At 55.5% G+C, this 15,816-nt stretch overlaps 1 protein-coding gene across 2 annotated transcripts in view; it reads left to right on the top strand.

Annotated features, from left to right (window-relative positions):
* Dnah17 (dynein axonemal heavy chain 17) overlaps positions 1-15,816 on the top strand; it is a 104,584-nt gene that overhangs the window by 88,133 nt on the left and 635 nt on the right. The window contains exons 69-79 of one of the 2 annotated variants that reach the window (XM_050140222.1): positions 974-1,096; positions 1,693-1,886; positions 3,606-3,754; positions 5,246-5,373; positions 5,715-5,942; positions 7,768-7,959; positions 12,481-12,660; positions 12,824-13,006; positions 13,869-14,051; positions 14,299-14,442; positions 14,762-14,987. In XM_050140222.1, the coding sequence (XP_049996179.1) occupies positions 974-1,096; positions 1,693-1,886; positions 3,606-3,754; positions 5,246-5,373; positions 5,715-5,942; positions 7,768-7,959; positions 12,481-12,660; positions 12,824-13,006; positions 13,869-14,051; positions 14,299-14,442; positions 14,762-14,987 (1,930 nt within the window). Of the gene's footprint in view, positions 1-973; positions 1,097-1,692; positions 1,887-3,605; positions 3,755-5,245; positions 5,388-5,695; positions 5,943-7,767; positions 7,960-12,480; positions 12,661-12,823; positions 13,007-13,868; positions 14,052-14,298; positions 14,443-14,761; positions 14,988-15,816 lie in introns of both variants that reach the window. The other variant, XM_050140223.1, reaches the window with a different exon arrangement.

Raw genomic sequence — 15,816 nt, 5'->3', positions numbered from 1 at the left:
AGGTCCCCGTCGGGAAGGAAGGAAGGACAGACAGACAGACAGATGGACAATGGCCTCGGTCCCTTTTGAAAGTACTACGTGATAGAACCTTGTCTCTTGGTTCTGGGGACCAGGAGGACCATGGTCCAGGTGCGGCATTTAGTGCCAGCTTCCTGCTGGCCTGAGAGAACAGGACAGGGTGGACTGAGTCCCTTCATAAGAAACCATCTCCCCAAGAGATGGTACAGTCTTTGCACTGCCTCCACATCTTGGTTGCCTGTCACCTGACCCCGCATACCAGAAACTGCTGACCTGGGGGGCATGATCCCACTGTAGGCCAGGTGTGATGCTGCGCCCCTTTAATTCCATTGTTTAGGAGGCAGAAGCAGGAAGAGCCCTGTGGGTTCATACAGCCTGTTCTATATAGGCTCCAGGTCAGCAAGAGCCGCACAGTGGGACCACACACACACACACACACACACACACACAGGTCCCGATAATGCAGGCTGCTTATGGAGACGCCTGAGCTGCAGCACACACCACACACACACACACACACACAGGTCCCGATAATGCAGGCTGCTTATGGAGACGCCTGAACTGCAGCACACACCACACACTCACACACACACATCCTGATAATGCAGGCTGCTTATGGAGATGCCTGAACTGCCGCACAGCCACCGACAGTACACGTGTCTGTAGCCTGGGACCTCCTTGGTAGATAGGGACTTTTCTTTTAGGTTGGTGGGAATGTTGTAGAACTAGGTTGTGGCTGCACACCCTTGTGGGTGCAGTGCCCCTTGCCTAATGGACTTGCGTAAGTAAAACGTGTTTTACGTGTTTCACCCAGTTAAAAGAAAAAGCAACACCCACAACACAGGGTTGGGGATTTAGCTCAGTGGTAGACCAAGCCCTGGGTTTTGTCCTCAGCTAAAAAGACCCCCACAAAAACAAAGAAGCTCTTGAGCCCCACAGCCCCCTTGGCCTACAGGTCCTATCCATGAAGAAGGAGCTGAATGCGCTGGAGCTGGACTTCCTCCTGCGGTTCCCCTTCAAGGCGGGCGTCACGTCCCCTGTGGATTTCCTGCAGCACCAGAGCTGGGGCGGGATCAAGGTGGGTCCTCGCACTCAGCACTGAACCCCTCCCAACCAGTCTGGAGGATGCCTGTGCCCCATCACGGTGACAGGGCCAGAAGGTGGAAGCCAGGATGGCTGCGGCTTGGAGACAACCCGCACTTGTATTGAATGTGACATCATTGGTCTCTGCTGACCATAGGGACCTGCAGCAAGTCCCAGGCCATCCTGTGCCCACATCCCTATGCCCTGCTCTGTTCTAGATCTGGCCACTCCTCAGGTTCCCAGATTCATTGCCAAGAGCCCTCAGGTCCCAGGTGTCAAGTTTCAACCCAAACTGTGATCCCTGGAAGGCAGTGGCCTGAGGCGAGACAGCTCTGACATCACCCTCATAGGAGGGGAGGGGCTACTGTGAGCCCCCAGGCCACTGGCCCCCATTGAAGCTTGCCCTGCCCTCGACAGGAAGAATAGTTGAGACCCTACTGACAGGCCACTCTGTCACCCTGTCCAGAGCACTGCATCTTCCTGAGACCTCTCCCCAGGGCCCGCTAAGGGCCATCTGGAGAAGGTGCTCTCCCCCCCCCCCCCCACCGACTCAGGCCACATGTGGTCCCTGAAGCGACACTTCTGACTCAGGCCCTGTCAGAGATGGACGAGTTCAAGAACCTGGACAGTGACATCGAGGGCTCCGCCAAGCGGTGGAAGAAGCTGGTGGAGTCGGAAGCCCCAGAGAAGGAGATCTTCCCCAAGGAGTGGAAGAACAAGACGGCGCTGCAGAAGCTGTGCATGGTGCGCTGCATGAGGCCGGACCGCATGACCTACGCCGTCAAGTGAGCGCTGCTCAGCCCCCAGTCTACAGGGAACCGAGCCGAGGGAGGGAGGCCCCTTTGCTGGCACAGCTGGGAGAGGTGCTCTCACCAGAGACCCAAGTTCCTTTCTTTATGTTTTGGATGTGGTCTCAAGCATCCCGGGCTGACCCTCAACTCAAACTTATGTATCCAACGGCTTTGAACTTTTGATCCTCCTGCCTCTGCTTCCAGAGTGCTGGGTTTGCATCTGTATGCGATGCTGAGGATGGAACCCCAGGTCCTGTCCATGCTTGGCAAGCACTTTAGGGCCTGAACCACCTTCTCAGCCCTGATCCTAGGTTCTTGTTGATCCTAGGTTCTCGGGGTGTGATCAGTAGGACTGCTGGCCCTACTGGCCTGTGTAGAGGGATAGACCCTGTGACAGGGATGGAAAAGCAGACTTTCCCACACTAGGCCCTAAGGTCGAAAGAGAGGAAAAGAAAGGCCATCAGCACTTGGGAATTCTCTGCGTCTAAATTGTCAACTGGGTGCCTATCATAAATGAAGAATTCTAATTTGAGACCTGAGCCCTCCGGGGGGGGGGGCTAAAGGAAGGGAGGAACTGAACACAGAAAACCCCAGGGCCCGGGCTCAGAGTGGGACAGGCTGGCTTCTGCCCCTTCCATCTTTCCATGCAGTCTAGACACAGCCATGTCTCCTCAAACCACTGACACCCCCACAGAGCTCCCCTCTGACAAAGCAGGGCCCTGATGCAGGTTCACTCCATATCTAAGGACCTCTCCTGTTCCGTTTTTCTCGGTTGGGGTTGGAAGAGGACAGGGCCAGGATTGGTGGGGAGGGAAGGGACAGAGGGAAAGACTAAATGTCAATACAGCCGAGCTGGTGGGAATGAGGGGAGGATGTTGGACAAGCAATGGCACCTGACCGTCTCAGAGGCGCAGTAAGACTCTTACAGCCTCCCAGACCCCCAGGGCCTTCCCATCGTCTCCTGCCTGTGTCTGGGAGCCAGTCCACAGCACGGGAATATAGCCATGGTCCTGCTTTCAAAGCCAGTGCTGGGCAGTCAGCATCTCACCTGAGCTCAGGAGACTTGGACAATGACGGAGGGAAACAGGCAGACACTGGGATCCGAAGGTCACCCATGCACCCGATGGCATGAGAGGACCACCCAAGGGAGTCCTAGGGCTGGGTTAGAAAGAGGGAATCTGGAGGCTCTAAAGCTGCCTTCTGCACAGAGCTTGTTCCTCCCCTCAACATCCCAGAGCTTGTTCCTCCCCTCAACATCCCACATGGACCTCGGAGGCCCCTGGCATCCCTCATGCCATTCCCTGGGCCTCTGGGATTGAAGGGGGAGCATACTGTTGAGGAAGATGGAAATCCAGCTCAACTGATAGAGGCTTGCCTAGCACGCACAAAGTCCTGGGGTCACCTCCCAGCACTGCACGACCGGTGCATGGTAACACCCAGAAACCTGCAGCCCCAGCACCTGGAAAGTGGAGGCAGGAGGAGGGTCATAGTCACACAGCAAATACCGAGTCAGCCTGGGCGGCTGGACTACTCCAGACCCTGTCCAAAAAAAGAAAACCTCAAGCTGCCACTTCGTTCACCTTGATGTCTTAGAGGAAGTCCATCCAGAATGTCCCACCCACCTGGACCAAAGCCACCCACACCCACACACCCCTAGCCCTGGTCCCGAGCAGGCCCCAGCTGCCTGTGGCCCCACAGAGCGTGTTCCCTCAGGAACTTCGTGGAAGAAAAGATGGGCAGTAAGTTTGTGGAAGGCCGGAGTGTGGAATTCTCCAAGTCCTACAAGGAGAGCAGCCCCTCCACGCCAATCTTCTTCATTCTTTCCCCCGGGGTCGACCCCCTCAAAGACGTGGAGGCCCTGGGTAAGTACAGCCGCAGAAGTGGACCCCCGTGGAAACGCAATATAAAACCACAGGGGGAGAGAGACCCCAAACCTCCATGGGCACCACTAAATCAAAACCAGAAACTCACGGGGGCACTGCTGGGGTGGAGAAACAGCACGCCTACCAGTGGGATGAGAAGTGGGCAGCGAGGAGGCCACTCTGCACCCAGAGTCGCCACGGCATCTTCCAGCCTGAGACTTGGTCTGTCCCTAAAGGCTCAGAAAGGAGGTCCTCCAGCAAGCCTCCGCCCAGAACTCTGACTAGTTCTCGGTCAGCTTGGCACAAGCTAAAGTCATCTGGGATGAGGGAACCTCAAACGAGAAAATGCCCCCACCGGATTGGCCTGTGGGCCAGCCTGTGAGGCATTTTCTTGGTTGGTGACTGATGTGGGAGAATCCAGCCCACTGTGGGCGGGGCCGCCCTAAACTGGTGGTCCAGGGTGCTAAAGTGAGCTGCTGGGCCAGCCAGTGAGCAGCCCTGTGTTGAGCTCCTGCCCTGACTGCCCTTCATGACGGACTGTGATTGGGAAGCCCTCTTCTCCCCAAGATGCCTCTGTTCATGCTATGGCTAACAGAAACCCAACTAAGACACCTTCCCCCTTGTACTCTTTCCCAACAACCAAACAACCAAAAACTAGAAACAGCCCAGCCTGGGTTACTTTTATCACAGCTGGGACAAAAAACAAAACAAAACACAAAAGCCCGATAACGGTAACCTAAGAAGGATTTATTTGGTACAGTGTGAGGGTTCCGTCTCTTGAGGTGGGGAAGGCACCGTGGCAGGAGCCTGAGATGGCCGATCACATAACACTGCAGTTAGGGGTTCTGCCCAATTCTCCTTGGACCCCAGCTCACAGGACGGTACACTCACGTTAAGGGTGTACTGTCCTCCGTTTTTGAAATCCCCCTCCTAAAGATATCTAGAATGGATTTTCTATGGCAAATCTATACCCAGTCATGCTGACAACCAAAATTACCCATCACATGCGCGCACACACACACACGCATGCTATGGGCTGTTACTCTGCCGTGAACCAAATCCATACTACTTCATGGATAAAACTTGAAAGCATGGGGCTCACACAAGCCGGTGGTGAAGCCACTGGGGAAGGTCTCAGAGTGTGTGATCTCATTTACATGAAATGTCCAGGACAGGCTGATCCACAGGGTTGTAGGGCAATCAAGCAGTTTTCGGGCAAGGGGAGTGGAGAGGGAGTCACACTGTTCAAGGTCACGAGACCTGGAGTGGTGATGGTGGTACCAGAGGGGCAGCTGCACAGCATGACCCATTTCCCGAATATCCCCAGGCCACACCTTTCCAGATGGCTGAAGCACGGCCGTGTTCCGGGATGTGTGTTTCCCCCGGCGATAAACAAGACGGGAGGCATATGGTGTTCCTGGCTGTGGACCGCAGAGCCTGAACCACTGTTCTGAATCACCCCTGTGCTTTTCCTGTTTTTCCCCTCTTTAGGGAAAAAACTGGGATTTACCATTGACAATGGGAAACTCCATAACGTGTCCCTGGGTCAAGGACAAGAGGTGGTGGCTGAGAATGCGTTGGACGTGGCTGCTGAGAAAGGACATTGGGTCATTCTGCAGGTGAGGACTCCTCTGCCACCAGGGCCATGTCACTGGGCACGGAACAGACCCTCCCCGTGCTTGAGGTACCACCCCCACCCTTCCTCAGCATGGAGCTCCTCCACAGCCCTCCCTAGCTCCAGGAGAAGTACTGGGGACCATGTTGTCTAGGCTGTGAGCCCGGGAGGACAAAGGTCACCCATGGCTAGTTACAGGGAGCATCCCTCATCAGTTAGAGCAAACGGGGTCGGGATAGGGCAGCCACCTTATTGGGTGTTTCTCAGGGTGCTTTTAAGAGGCCAGACGGTGTTGGGGGATCAGTGGGGGTCCATCCGGGTCTCAGTCAGGGCTCCTTGCTGCAGAACATCCACCTGGTGGCAAGATGGCTGAGCACCCTGGACAAGAAGGTGGAACGCTACAGCTCGGGCAGCCACGAGGACTACCGCGTGTTCATCAGCGCAGAGCCCGCCCCCACCCCGGAGGCGCACATCATCCCCCAAGGCATCCTGGAAAACGCCATCAAAATCACCAACGAGCCCCCCACGGGCATGTATGCCAATCTGCACAAGGCGCTGGACCTCTTCACCCAGGTAGGGAGGGTGAGACTGGGTGACTCGCCATGGCCAGGCTAAGGAATCAGTGGCCCAGCAGGCCAAGACTTACCTCTAAGTTCCAGAGGTTTTACTGTACTGGCCTCCTATCCACATCACACCAGCACACACACACACACACGCACACACACACGTCACATTAAAGTACATCCCCCAAAGGCTGGGCAAACCTATCAACCCCCAAAACCGCAGACTCAGCATGGCCTCTGACCAGCCTCAGGACCCTGTCAGTTGGCAGGGGTGCCCGTCATTACTGTGGCTGCTGAGGCCACGTCCCATCCTAGGTCCCAGTACTCCCCTGACCACACCCTCAGGAGGTGTGAAGCTTATTTGGGGACACCAAGCCTCGCTGCTGGGGGCAGTGGGTGACTGACAGGTGGTCGTGACACTGTTACCAATGGAAGTCTGATACTGCCCTAAACAAGGCAGCAGGTGATCAGGCCCTTCACTGACAGGTACCATGACTTTCTATACCCCCCAGAGAGGAAGGCAGATGCAGGGACTTGCCTGGCACCCTAGGGCTTCTGGGAGGGTTTCTACCGCCCTTCCACACACCCTCTGCACACAGGGCTCCTCCTCTGACTCAGCCTCCCAGTCCTCAATGACTCTGTAACCCTCCCACTGGTCAGCCCAGGGCCGCTGCTCCTGCAAGCCCCTAGCACCTCACTGCCCCCAACGGTTTCTGCTATAGCCTCCCGTATCACATACTGCTTCTCCAGGCTGCAGCCTAAACCTCTGAGGAGTTGGAACCCTGCATCCTCCTCACACACACCTACCCAGAGGGGACATTAGGAACACGGAATTTCCGTGTCTCCCTTCATACAGGAACTATGAGTCCTCCATAACCCATGCCTACGCCGCCATCCAAGTGTGACTGTCACAGAGCTGAAGGTCAACTGAAGGGCAGCCCATGACTTGGCTGGCAGAGGACAGTCTGGTGATGGGTGTGGGTGTAGACCTTGGACACAGGAAGCACATGGAGCAATGGTGGAGGCTACCTTAGTGCACAGGGTCCTGGTGCACGCTGCAGTCCACACACGGCCGAAACCTGAGGCCAGCCCCACCTTTTATGTGTCCTTTTTACATTTACAGAAGTCTGTGGGTGATAGATGTGTAGAACACCACGGGCAGGGCCGGGGGTCCTTCACCCCCAGCCTGCCTGCAGCCTCTCAGGTGCTGGCACTGTAGGTACACTCCAGTTCACGGCCAACTTCTTTTTAATAAGTAGGGGTACCCCAAAGTCGTGATGAAAAACTCGAGTGGAGGGCCAGTGATGTTACTTAGCAAGCAAGAGAGTTTGTCACCCAATATGCCAACTTGAGTTCCATCCCCAGAATCCACACATAAGCATGCAGGGTGCAGAGAACCAACTCTGACCTACACACATGCATGCATGTGCACACACACACAGCACACATTCACAGTAAATTAATGTTGAAGTTTAAATGTATATTAAGGGTGGGTGTGCACGCCTGTAACCTTAGCACCCACAAGACCAAGATAGGATTGTGAGTTCCAGCCATGCCTGATATGTAGAAGACCCAGAGGCATTAAAAAAAAAAAAAGTCTATCATATAGAAAACACAAACCAGGAACACAGTAGTGTGGATTTCCTGGGGAATAACCCTGCATTACCTTCCCTGGGTCTTCAGATGAGCGTCCCTGCGGTTGCTGTGAGGGAATGGCCTGATTGGGCCAAGCCCCCCCCCCCCCCCCCCCCCCCCCCCCCGCTGTCAGAGGCAGAGCTGAGCATCTCTGTGCAGAGCCATCCCTATCGGCTCCCTCTTGTTGTCTCCCCCCACAGGACACCCTGGAGATGTGCACCAAGGAGATCGAGTTCAAGTGCATCCTCTTTGCCTTGTGCTACTTCCACGCCGTCGTGGCCGAGAGGCGCAAGTTCGGTGCCCAGGGCTGGAACCGGTCATACCCCTTCAACAATGGGGACCTCACCATCTCCATCAATGTACTCTACAACTACCTGGAAGCCAACCCCAAGGTGAGCAGGGTGCACCCAGCATCTCCCCCCAACCCTCTGAATCCTCCTCCCCTGCCGGCTGTCTGGACCAGTTACCTCCGGTTCTTGGCGTCATGGTCAAAGCATTGGGGAAAGCGCACACAGGTGGGCACCTGGCAAAGCGTTCACTGAGAAGCGAAGATGCCGTGGTACTGATCAAACACGCTGCCAGCAAGCAGCGAGCCGCAGGCTCCATGAGTTAGAGTGCCCGGGGCCCCACGTTCTTGTCCCAGGCCATCTGGGAAGGGAGGAGCTGGTGCTAAGGGCATTTTGATGGACAGCTTGGGTCATGGCTGCGATGCATCTTAGCGTAACCTTATACGTGCCCAGTCACACAGAGTTGTAAGATGGTAACTAGAGGGCTGGAGACACGACTCAGTAGCTAAAAGCACTTGCTGCTCTTTTGAAGGATCCGAGTTCAGTTCCCAGGACCCACGACAGGGTGGCTCATGGTCACCTAAAACTCCCGCACCCGGTGATCTGGCCTCTGCAGGCACCTGCATGCATGTGCACTCACCCACATGAATGCATACACTTTTTTATGTTTGTTAGTTTATTTATCGGCTTTTCGAGATAGTTTCTCTGTGTAGCCCTGGCTGCCATGGGAATTCACTCTGTAGACCAAGCTGACCTCAAACTTAGAGATCCACCTGCCTCTACCTCCCGAGTGCTGGTATTAAAGGCATATGCCACCACTGCCTAGTGCCTTTTTTTTTTTCATTTTTAAGATGGTAAATAAAATCTTTTCCCTAGAAGTCCACTCGGAGGACAGACACAGTTTGCCATACCATGCATGCACCCAAAACTAGGTCAGGTCTGATGGGCCCCAAAGATCCCTGAGAAAAGACAGGGTGGTGCTTTGTGTTCTCAGCAAACACGCAAAAAGCTACAGATGGCAGGTGGATGCTGATCTCAGGTGGGTGTGGAGGTGCATGCCCATAATCCCAGCTCAACAAACATGCAAGGAGCTGCAGTCGGCAGGTGGATGCTGGTCTCAGGTGGGCGTGGAGGTGCACGCCCATAATCCCGGCACTCGGAAAGGTTGAGGCTGGAGCATCTCTAGTTTGAGGCTAGCGTGGGTGATTTAGCTAGGGATGCGGCTGAGTGGCCCAAGGCCCTGGATTTTAACCTCTAGAAGCTCCGGCAGACAGGGTGCAGTACAGGGGTCTGACTGCACACAGCAGGGGCTGTGCTGGTAAAACGTGGGGCCACGTGTGACCTGGAGCCTGAGCACAGGTTTGGGACCAGACTGTGGAGTTTGGATGCTAGCTCCACTGTCCACTAAAGTCCTATTTATTCCCTCCCTAAGTGTCAGTCCCTCAGTTGGGTCTGGCAGCCACATCTGCTAAGTCTAAGGCTTGGCCATTCAGAGGCTAGATCTAGCTGCAGTCCCCACCTCCCATGGTTACCACCCTGGAAGTGGGCTTAGACCCAGCATTCTCTTAAGAAAAAGCCAGAAGGATACATGCACCGAGACCTCAGGCTTCTCTACTGTGCTCTTGGCACCCTAATTCAATAGCAACAGAGACTGTGGGTCCCAAGGGAACAAGACACCAAGTCTTCCTCACAGGCTGATGGTCAAGCGCACCAAGCCGTGTACCATACCGAGCAGCAAGTAAACCATCTGCAGGAAACGTGGCCGGATCCCAGCCCTGCTCTGGGGTGACACAGTGCCCAACCGGTGGGGAGAGGGCTTGAATTTCCACGTACAGACCAGGATTTCTCAGCCCCCTCTGAGCCTGCTTCTTCGCTGACAGCGCAGGGGTGGCAGCCTGTATCAGAGCTTCAGGGGTCAGCTGAGGACAAACTGAAGGCATCCTGGATCAGATGCCGGTCTCAGGAGTCCCCTCCTACTTGCCATCACCTTAAAGAAAGCCCAACAAACGCCATGGTGTGGTGCCTGCCTATAATCCCAGCACCTAGGAGGTCCAAAGAGGAGGGTCTGGAGCGCAAGGGGTGCAAGGTCACCACCCTCAGCTACATAGCAAGTCCAAGGTCAGCCTGGGATACGTGAGACCTGAGAGAGGAGAGGCCATGGTCAAAGGCAAGTGAGACACTAAGCCCGTGGTCAGGAGAGAAGGATGCTCCCTGTGGGCAGCCTAAGAACATCTGGCCAGAGGCTCCGGGGCCCCTGAACTTCCCCTCCATGCAGAGGTCCTGCCTGGTACTAAGCAATCTCCAGCAGCAATGGCATCGTCGGTCACCATCTCACACAGCTGTCCTTGCTAGTGTCCCTCTGAGGACCACTCCAGTGATTCTGCAGGCAGGTGGGAGCACTCACCCCACTCTCCCCTGCAAAAGACACCACCACGAAGCTTCCGTGATGGAGACGGGGTACTATGATGCCACCTGGACCACAGTCACAGCAACCCACCTGGGCCTGGCTGGAGCAGGAAGGCAAACTGGGGAGATGCCACCGCCTGCAGGGACACAGTCCCTACCTGTAGGTGACGAGACTGCCCCTGGCTGCCATTCCACCCGTGACACTCCTAAGCAAACCGAACAGAAGATGCCATGAGGACCCCTGGGGAGACGACCGGGAGGGGTGGTCTTGTCAGGATTGTGTGAGGACCTTCAGTCAGCCACACAAGCACGTGGGCTCCAATCTGCTGAGAACACCATGTCCGACAGTGACCGGAATGTCTCCCAGTGGAAGCCCTGAACTCTCCCTCGATACATGGGTCTGTGTGATGAGAAGCGAACTCAGGTAGTAGTGTTTCAAGTGGCTGCCATCTCATCCCTCAAACCTGCCTTAAGGACAGTCCCGGGGCTTGCACAGCAGGTGGGAGAAGCCACCTGTCCCTCTGGGGATCAGGCCCTCTGGTGGCCAAGAGCACTGGCTGCTCTCACAAAGGACCCGAGTTTCGATCCTAGTACCCACATGGTGGTGCAAACTGTCTATAACGGCAGTAGCAGAGGATCTGATGCCCTCTTCTGGCCTCCGCGGGCACTGGGCACACGTGCACTACACACACCTACATTCAGTTAAGACAACACCCACCCCCCATAATCTTTATTTTTAAAAATGCATTTTTTAATTAAACAGAAAACTTCAAAGTTAGAAAATAACAATTCAGAACCACAGAGGTGGCTCAGTGGGTAAAGCTCGGAATGCCCAGGGTTCAGGTCCCCAGCACGCTCACAGTCAGACACGGTGGTCCACGCCTGTAATCTTGGCCCCAGGAAGTCAAGAATCAGTTAGCCTGGGTGCACAGCAGTAAAGAGATCCTGCCTCAAACAAGGTGGGCCTCTGACCTCCACATGCATGTCACTGCATGTGCTGCCCCCCCACAAGCATGTGCACACACACACACTATGCACACAACTCTCTCCCAAGTTTTAAATGTGGATCCTGGCCTATTTATTTACTTATTTATTTTTATACACAAGATTCTTTGATGAGAATCCAGAGCACCCTTGTATTTTGAATGAAAGTTCACAAGACTAAGTCAGACAAATGATCAACCAATTTCACCAGAATTCCACCAAAAGCTCTCAGGCAGGGCACTGTGGTGGTTACAGAAGTGCCAGCCACCATCCCTGGGGAAAGGGCGTCTGTGTACAAGCTGCAGTCGGCTGTGCAGACAAGAGTGGCAGAGCAGCTCCAAGAGCCAGGGTGCAGAGGTGCCGTCCACAGGCTCAGCCAACCAGAAAGAGTGCCTCCGGAACACGGCTGGCCTGTCACAGGTCAGAGAGCCACCGACTTTGCGTCAAGTGGCTGCCAGGAAATGAAAATGTGCAGACGCAGCTCCCTGCCCTCCCTCAGGCTGCTGTGGGCAGCAGGAACGGGCTACATGCCGAACGAAGCTCCAGGCTTTGTGGATAAAAGGTCACCCAGGCTCCAAAAGTCCATGCGTGTTATCGGCCAGCGATTCTAGGGCGAGGGACGTGGGGCTGGGCAGAAGGTAGGCTGAAGGGAAACAAGATGGGTGGAAAGCCCACCTGACTCAACGGGACAGCCAGTGCCAGGCTGGGCACACATCTTCTCCAGAAGCCCACGGAGCCAAGGTTCTGGCTAGACTTGTGAGCACCCAGCTCCCACAGAGACCTGCACGGCTCCACAGGAGGCCAGGGAGGTTCCCATGGGTCAGGAGACCCACATCAGACACACAATTGACTGGACTTTTAGCCAATGGAAGATGCGAGGGCCAGCACCGACTCTCAAGAGCAGAATCCAGATGTTGCATAGAATGCAGACTGATGTTGAGGCTGACAGAGCCCAGGGAACCAGGAAGGAGCAGGTGGCCCGTGACCCCTGGGGCAAGATGTCCCTATGGAGGAGGTCATGAGGCTGAAGCCACCCTAAAACCATAACCAAAGCAGAGTCTCAGAGGGACTAGCCTGAGACTCCGGTACTGAGGTGCAGGAATGGAGAAAGGTGTTCCTTGGCAACGGGGTGGTCACAGGTGACCCTGAAGGAAAGGAACCTGGGAGCAGACCCTGCTGATGTGAGTGACAGGGTGGGGGTGGGGCGCTCCTCACGTTCCCCTCCCCCTTCCTAAGGTGCCCTGGGATGATCTCCGCTACCTTTTCGGTGAAATCATGTATGGAGGACACATCACAGATGACTGGGACCGCCGGCTGTGCAGGACCTACCTGGCAGAGTACATCCGTGTGGAGATGCTGGAAGGGGAGGTGCTACTGGCACCCGGGTTTCAGATCCCCCCCAACCTGGACTACAAGGTAGGGAGGGGCGCCCTGCCTGGGGGCTCAATATGTGACCGGGAAAGCAAAGACCAGTCCATCTTGACTACTCCCTGAGGGCCCCCCAAAAAAGCCCAATTGAGTTCTAGGGGTTTAGGTATTTGACAGAGAGAACCCCAACACATAAACCACCCCTTTCCAGGGCTACCATGAGTACATCGATGAGAACCTGCCCCCCGAGAGTCCTTACCTGTATGGCCTGCACCCCAATGCAGAGATTGGCTTCCTTACTGTCACCTCCGAGAAACTGTTCCGCACGGTCCTGGAAATGCAACCCAAAGAAACAGACTCGGGAGCAGGCACAGGGGTGTCACGTGAGGAAAAGGTACAATCTGTCTATGCTCCCAGCAACAGGGACAGGCTGGGCCTAGAGCGGTAGGAGGCAGCCCTGGCTGGGGACGCCTGGGCAGCTTGTCGAGTTGGGCGCACTCTGTCCCTGAGCCTTGGGTGGTTTACAGCTGGTCAGACATCACTGGCAAAGAACTGTGGGGTGCAGCAAAGTGGCTCCCCTGGGACACGGAGCTCAGAGGACAGCCAGGACATAGGCAGTCAGAAGTCTGTGAGACAGAGCACTGTGTAAGCTCCTTTGCCTGGCCTGCCTCGGCACCCCGAGGCTCTAGCACCTTCCCCACTTTCTCTTACATCGTGGGAAAGATCTGTCACACCTCAGCTCTAAGCTTGGGGCTAAAGAGTAAACAGGCCAACACCCGAGTCAAAAGTCCCTGCCTGCTGCTATTCAGGGTCCAGAATTTTTACTGACCTAGCAATAGAAGCCAGGAATCTACTGTTAAGCCAGGTGTAGTGCACACATAGACCTAAATCCCAGCACTCCAGAGGCTGTGAAGCAGGAGGATCTCAAGTTCAGGGCCATGGTGTTCCAGGGTGGACTGAGATGACACTTTCTCAAAAAAAAAAAAAAAAAGTCTGAGGGATGGTGGTGGGTGACAGTCACATGTCACAGTGTGTGTTGTGTGTGTGTGGGGGGGGTGCTAAATCAGTCCTGTGCCCACTAGGGCACCTGACAGGAGGTAAGAAGCTGGAGCGTTTGTGCCTTGTCACTAGGCTACCCGGCCAAATGTGGCTGCTCCCCACCCTACTTGCCTCTTCCCCAGTAGACTCGAGCCTGAGCACCCCGCCCCCTCCGGTGAATGCCCCAGTAACACAGTCTGCCTGGCACTGGCTTCCAGGTGAAGGCTGTGCTGGATGACATCCTTGAGAAAATTCCAGAGACCTTCAACATGGCCGAGATCATGGCAAAAGCGGCTGAAAAGACCCCCTATGTGGTCGTCGCCTTCCAAGAATGTGAGAGAATGAACATCCTCACCAACGAGATGAGGCGCTCGCTGAAGGAGCTGAACCTAGGGCTCAAGGTCAAAACCGCGGGTCAACCAGGGCACGGGCAGGGGCTTGTGAAACCGGCTGGGCCGCAGAGGGACAGCCAGCGGCACACCTCGGGCTTCCCCTCCCTCCCCTAGTCTGGAATCCTGTGCCCTCCAATACAGGCCACGGAGGGGGGCTATTGCCTGGCTGTGACCTCTGGAGGTGCCAGAGAGCCATGCTGGCAACCCAGGACATAGTGAGGGCTATCCCCCATCCTGACCTGACCACATCCCTTAGGGTGAGCTGACCATCACAACAGACATGGAAGACCTGTCCACGGCTCTATTCTATGACACTGTGCCTGATACATGGGTGGCCCGGGCCTATCCCTCCATGATGGGCCTGGCGGCTTGGTATGCCGACCTGCTGCAGCGTATCAGGGTAAGTCACAGGACCCCGGAGCCTCCAGGAACCTTTGTGCCATGGCCGCAGAGTCCCCGGCAGCCACCAGGGCTGACACAGGTGGGAAGGCCTGGCTCAGTCCTTCAGACATCTGACTTCCCAAGGAGGGGCAGGATGCTCAGAGCCCCATCGGGAGGACCCTCTCTCTGTGCAGCAAAGGCAAGAGCAAAAGCTGCTTCTGGGCCCCAGGTTACCGTCTAACATCGGGCCATTTCCTCACAGGAGGCTGCGGGCTCTCTGGTGAAGCCAGCCTCAGCAGAGACTAGTCTGTACCCTCAGCAGCCATGCTTCCTTGCAGGAGCTCGAAGCCTGGACGACAGACTTCGCCCTGCCCACCACTGTGTGGCTGGCCGGCTTCTTCAACCCGCAGTCATTCCTCACGGCCATCATGCAGTCCATGGCAAGGAAAAACGAGTGGCCCCTGGACAAGATGTGTCTGTCTGTAGAGGTGACGAAGAAGAACCGAGAGGACATGACAGCTCCTCCCCGAGAGGGCTCCTACGTGTATGGGCTCTTCATGGAAGGTAACTGTCTAGAAAGCTTCCAGAGCCACTCCCACTCAGTGGGAGGAGGGGGGATGAGACAGGCTGAGCAAGCCTAGGGTAGGAGTGGCTGGGCTTGGAGCCACCCTGAGCCTTAGAGGGGACTGATGGGCTGAGGCCTGGACCAGAAACCCATTCCAAGCTGAGTATGGTGTGCACGCTACAGTTGTAGCACCTGGGAGGCTGAGGCTGGAGGATTGCTGGAACTCTGTGGGAGGTAGGAAGATCCCAGCCAGCCTGGGCTCTACTCAAGACAGGAGCATTTGTAAGCATCATTTAAACAGTTTAGACATGATCATGATGAGGAACGTGGCCTCCACACTGAGGCAGGAGCTTTGTTGAGTTGGGAGCTCCTGAGGCTCCCCCAAGCAAAGGCTTCAAGGAGGAAGGCCGGCCAGGCTGCCCAATGAAGCCAGGACAGCAGGAGGGCAGACAGGCAGAGGCGCCCATCAGAATTCATTACCCAGCCAGCCAGGTAAGAAGGCTATGTCCTCAGACCCACTCCAGCCATGGCTCCTGTGCTGTGTTGGTCCCCGGCCAGCAAAGGCTCACACCCCCATTCTCCACGTTTACTGTGGAAAGCCACGCCCAACACATGAGCGCCCTGGATAGAACAAGAGATGACAGCAGTCTGATTAAGGGCAGATAGTGTTTATATAGGCATATATATATATATATATATATATGTGTGTGTATATAACTTATTCCCTATGTACACAGAGGGTAGACATTCATTACACAGGAAGGGACAGTGCTGGAATCGTCAGGCGCAGACAGTTTCTGTCGCTGACACTCAGAAGGCTGAGATGAG

The sequence above is a fragment of the Alexandromys fortis genome, unplaced genomic scaffold (assembly GCF_014885135.2).
Source record: "Alexandromys fortis isolate MF-2015 unplaced genomic scaffold, M_Fortis_MF-2015_v1.1 scaffold_39, whole genome shotgun sequence".
NCBI classification, from domain to species: domain Eukaryota; kingdom Metazoa; phylum Chordata; class Mammalia; order Rodentia; family Cricetidae; genus Alexandromys; species Alexandromys fortis.
Note: the sequence above shows the minus strand (reverse complement) of the source record. Positions and strands in the feature narration are given on the sequence as shown.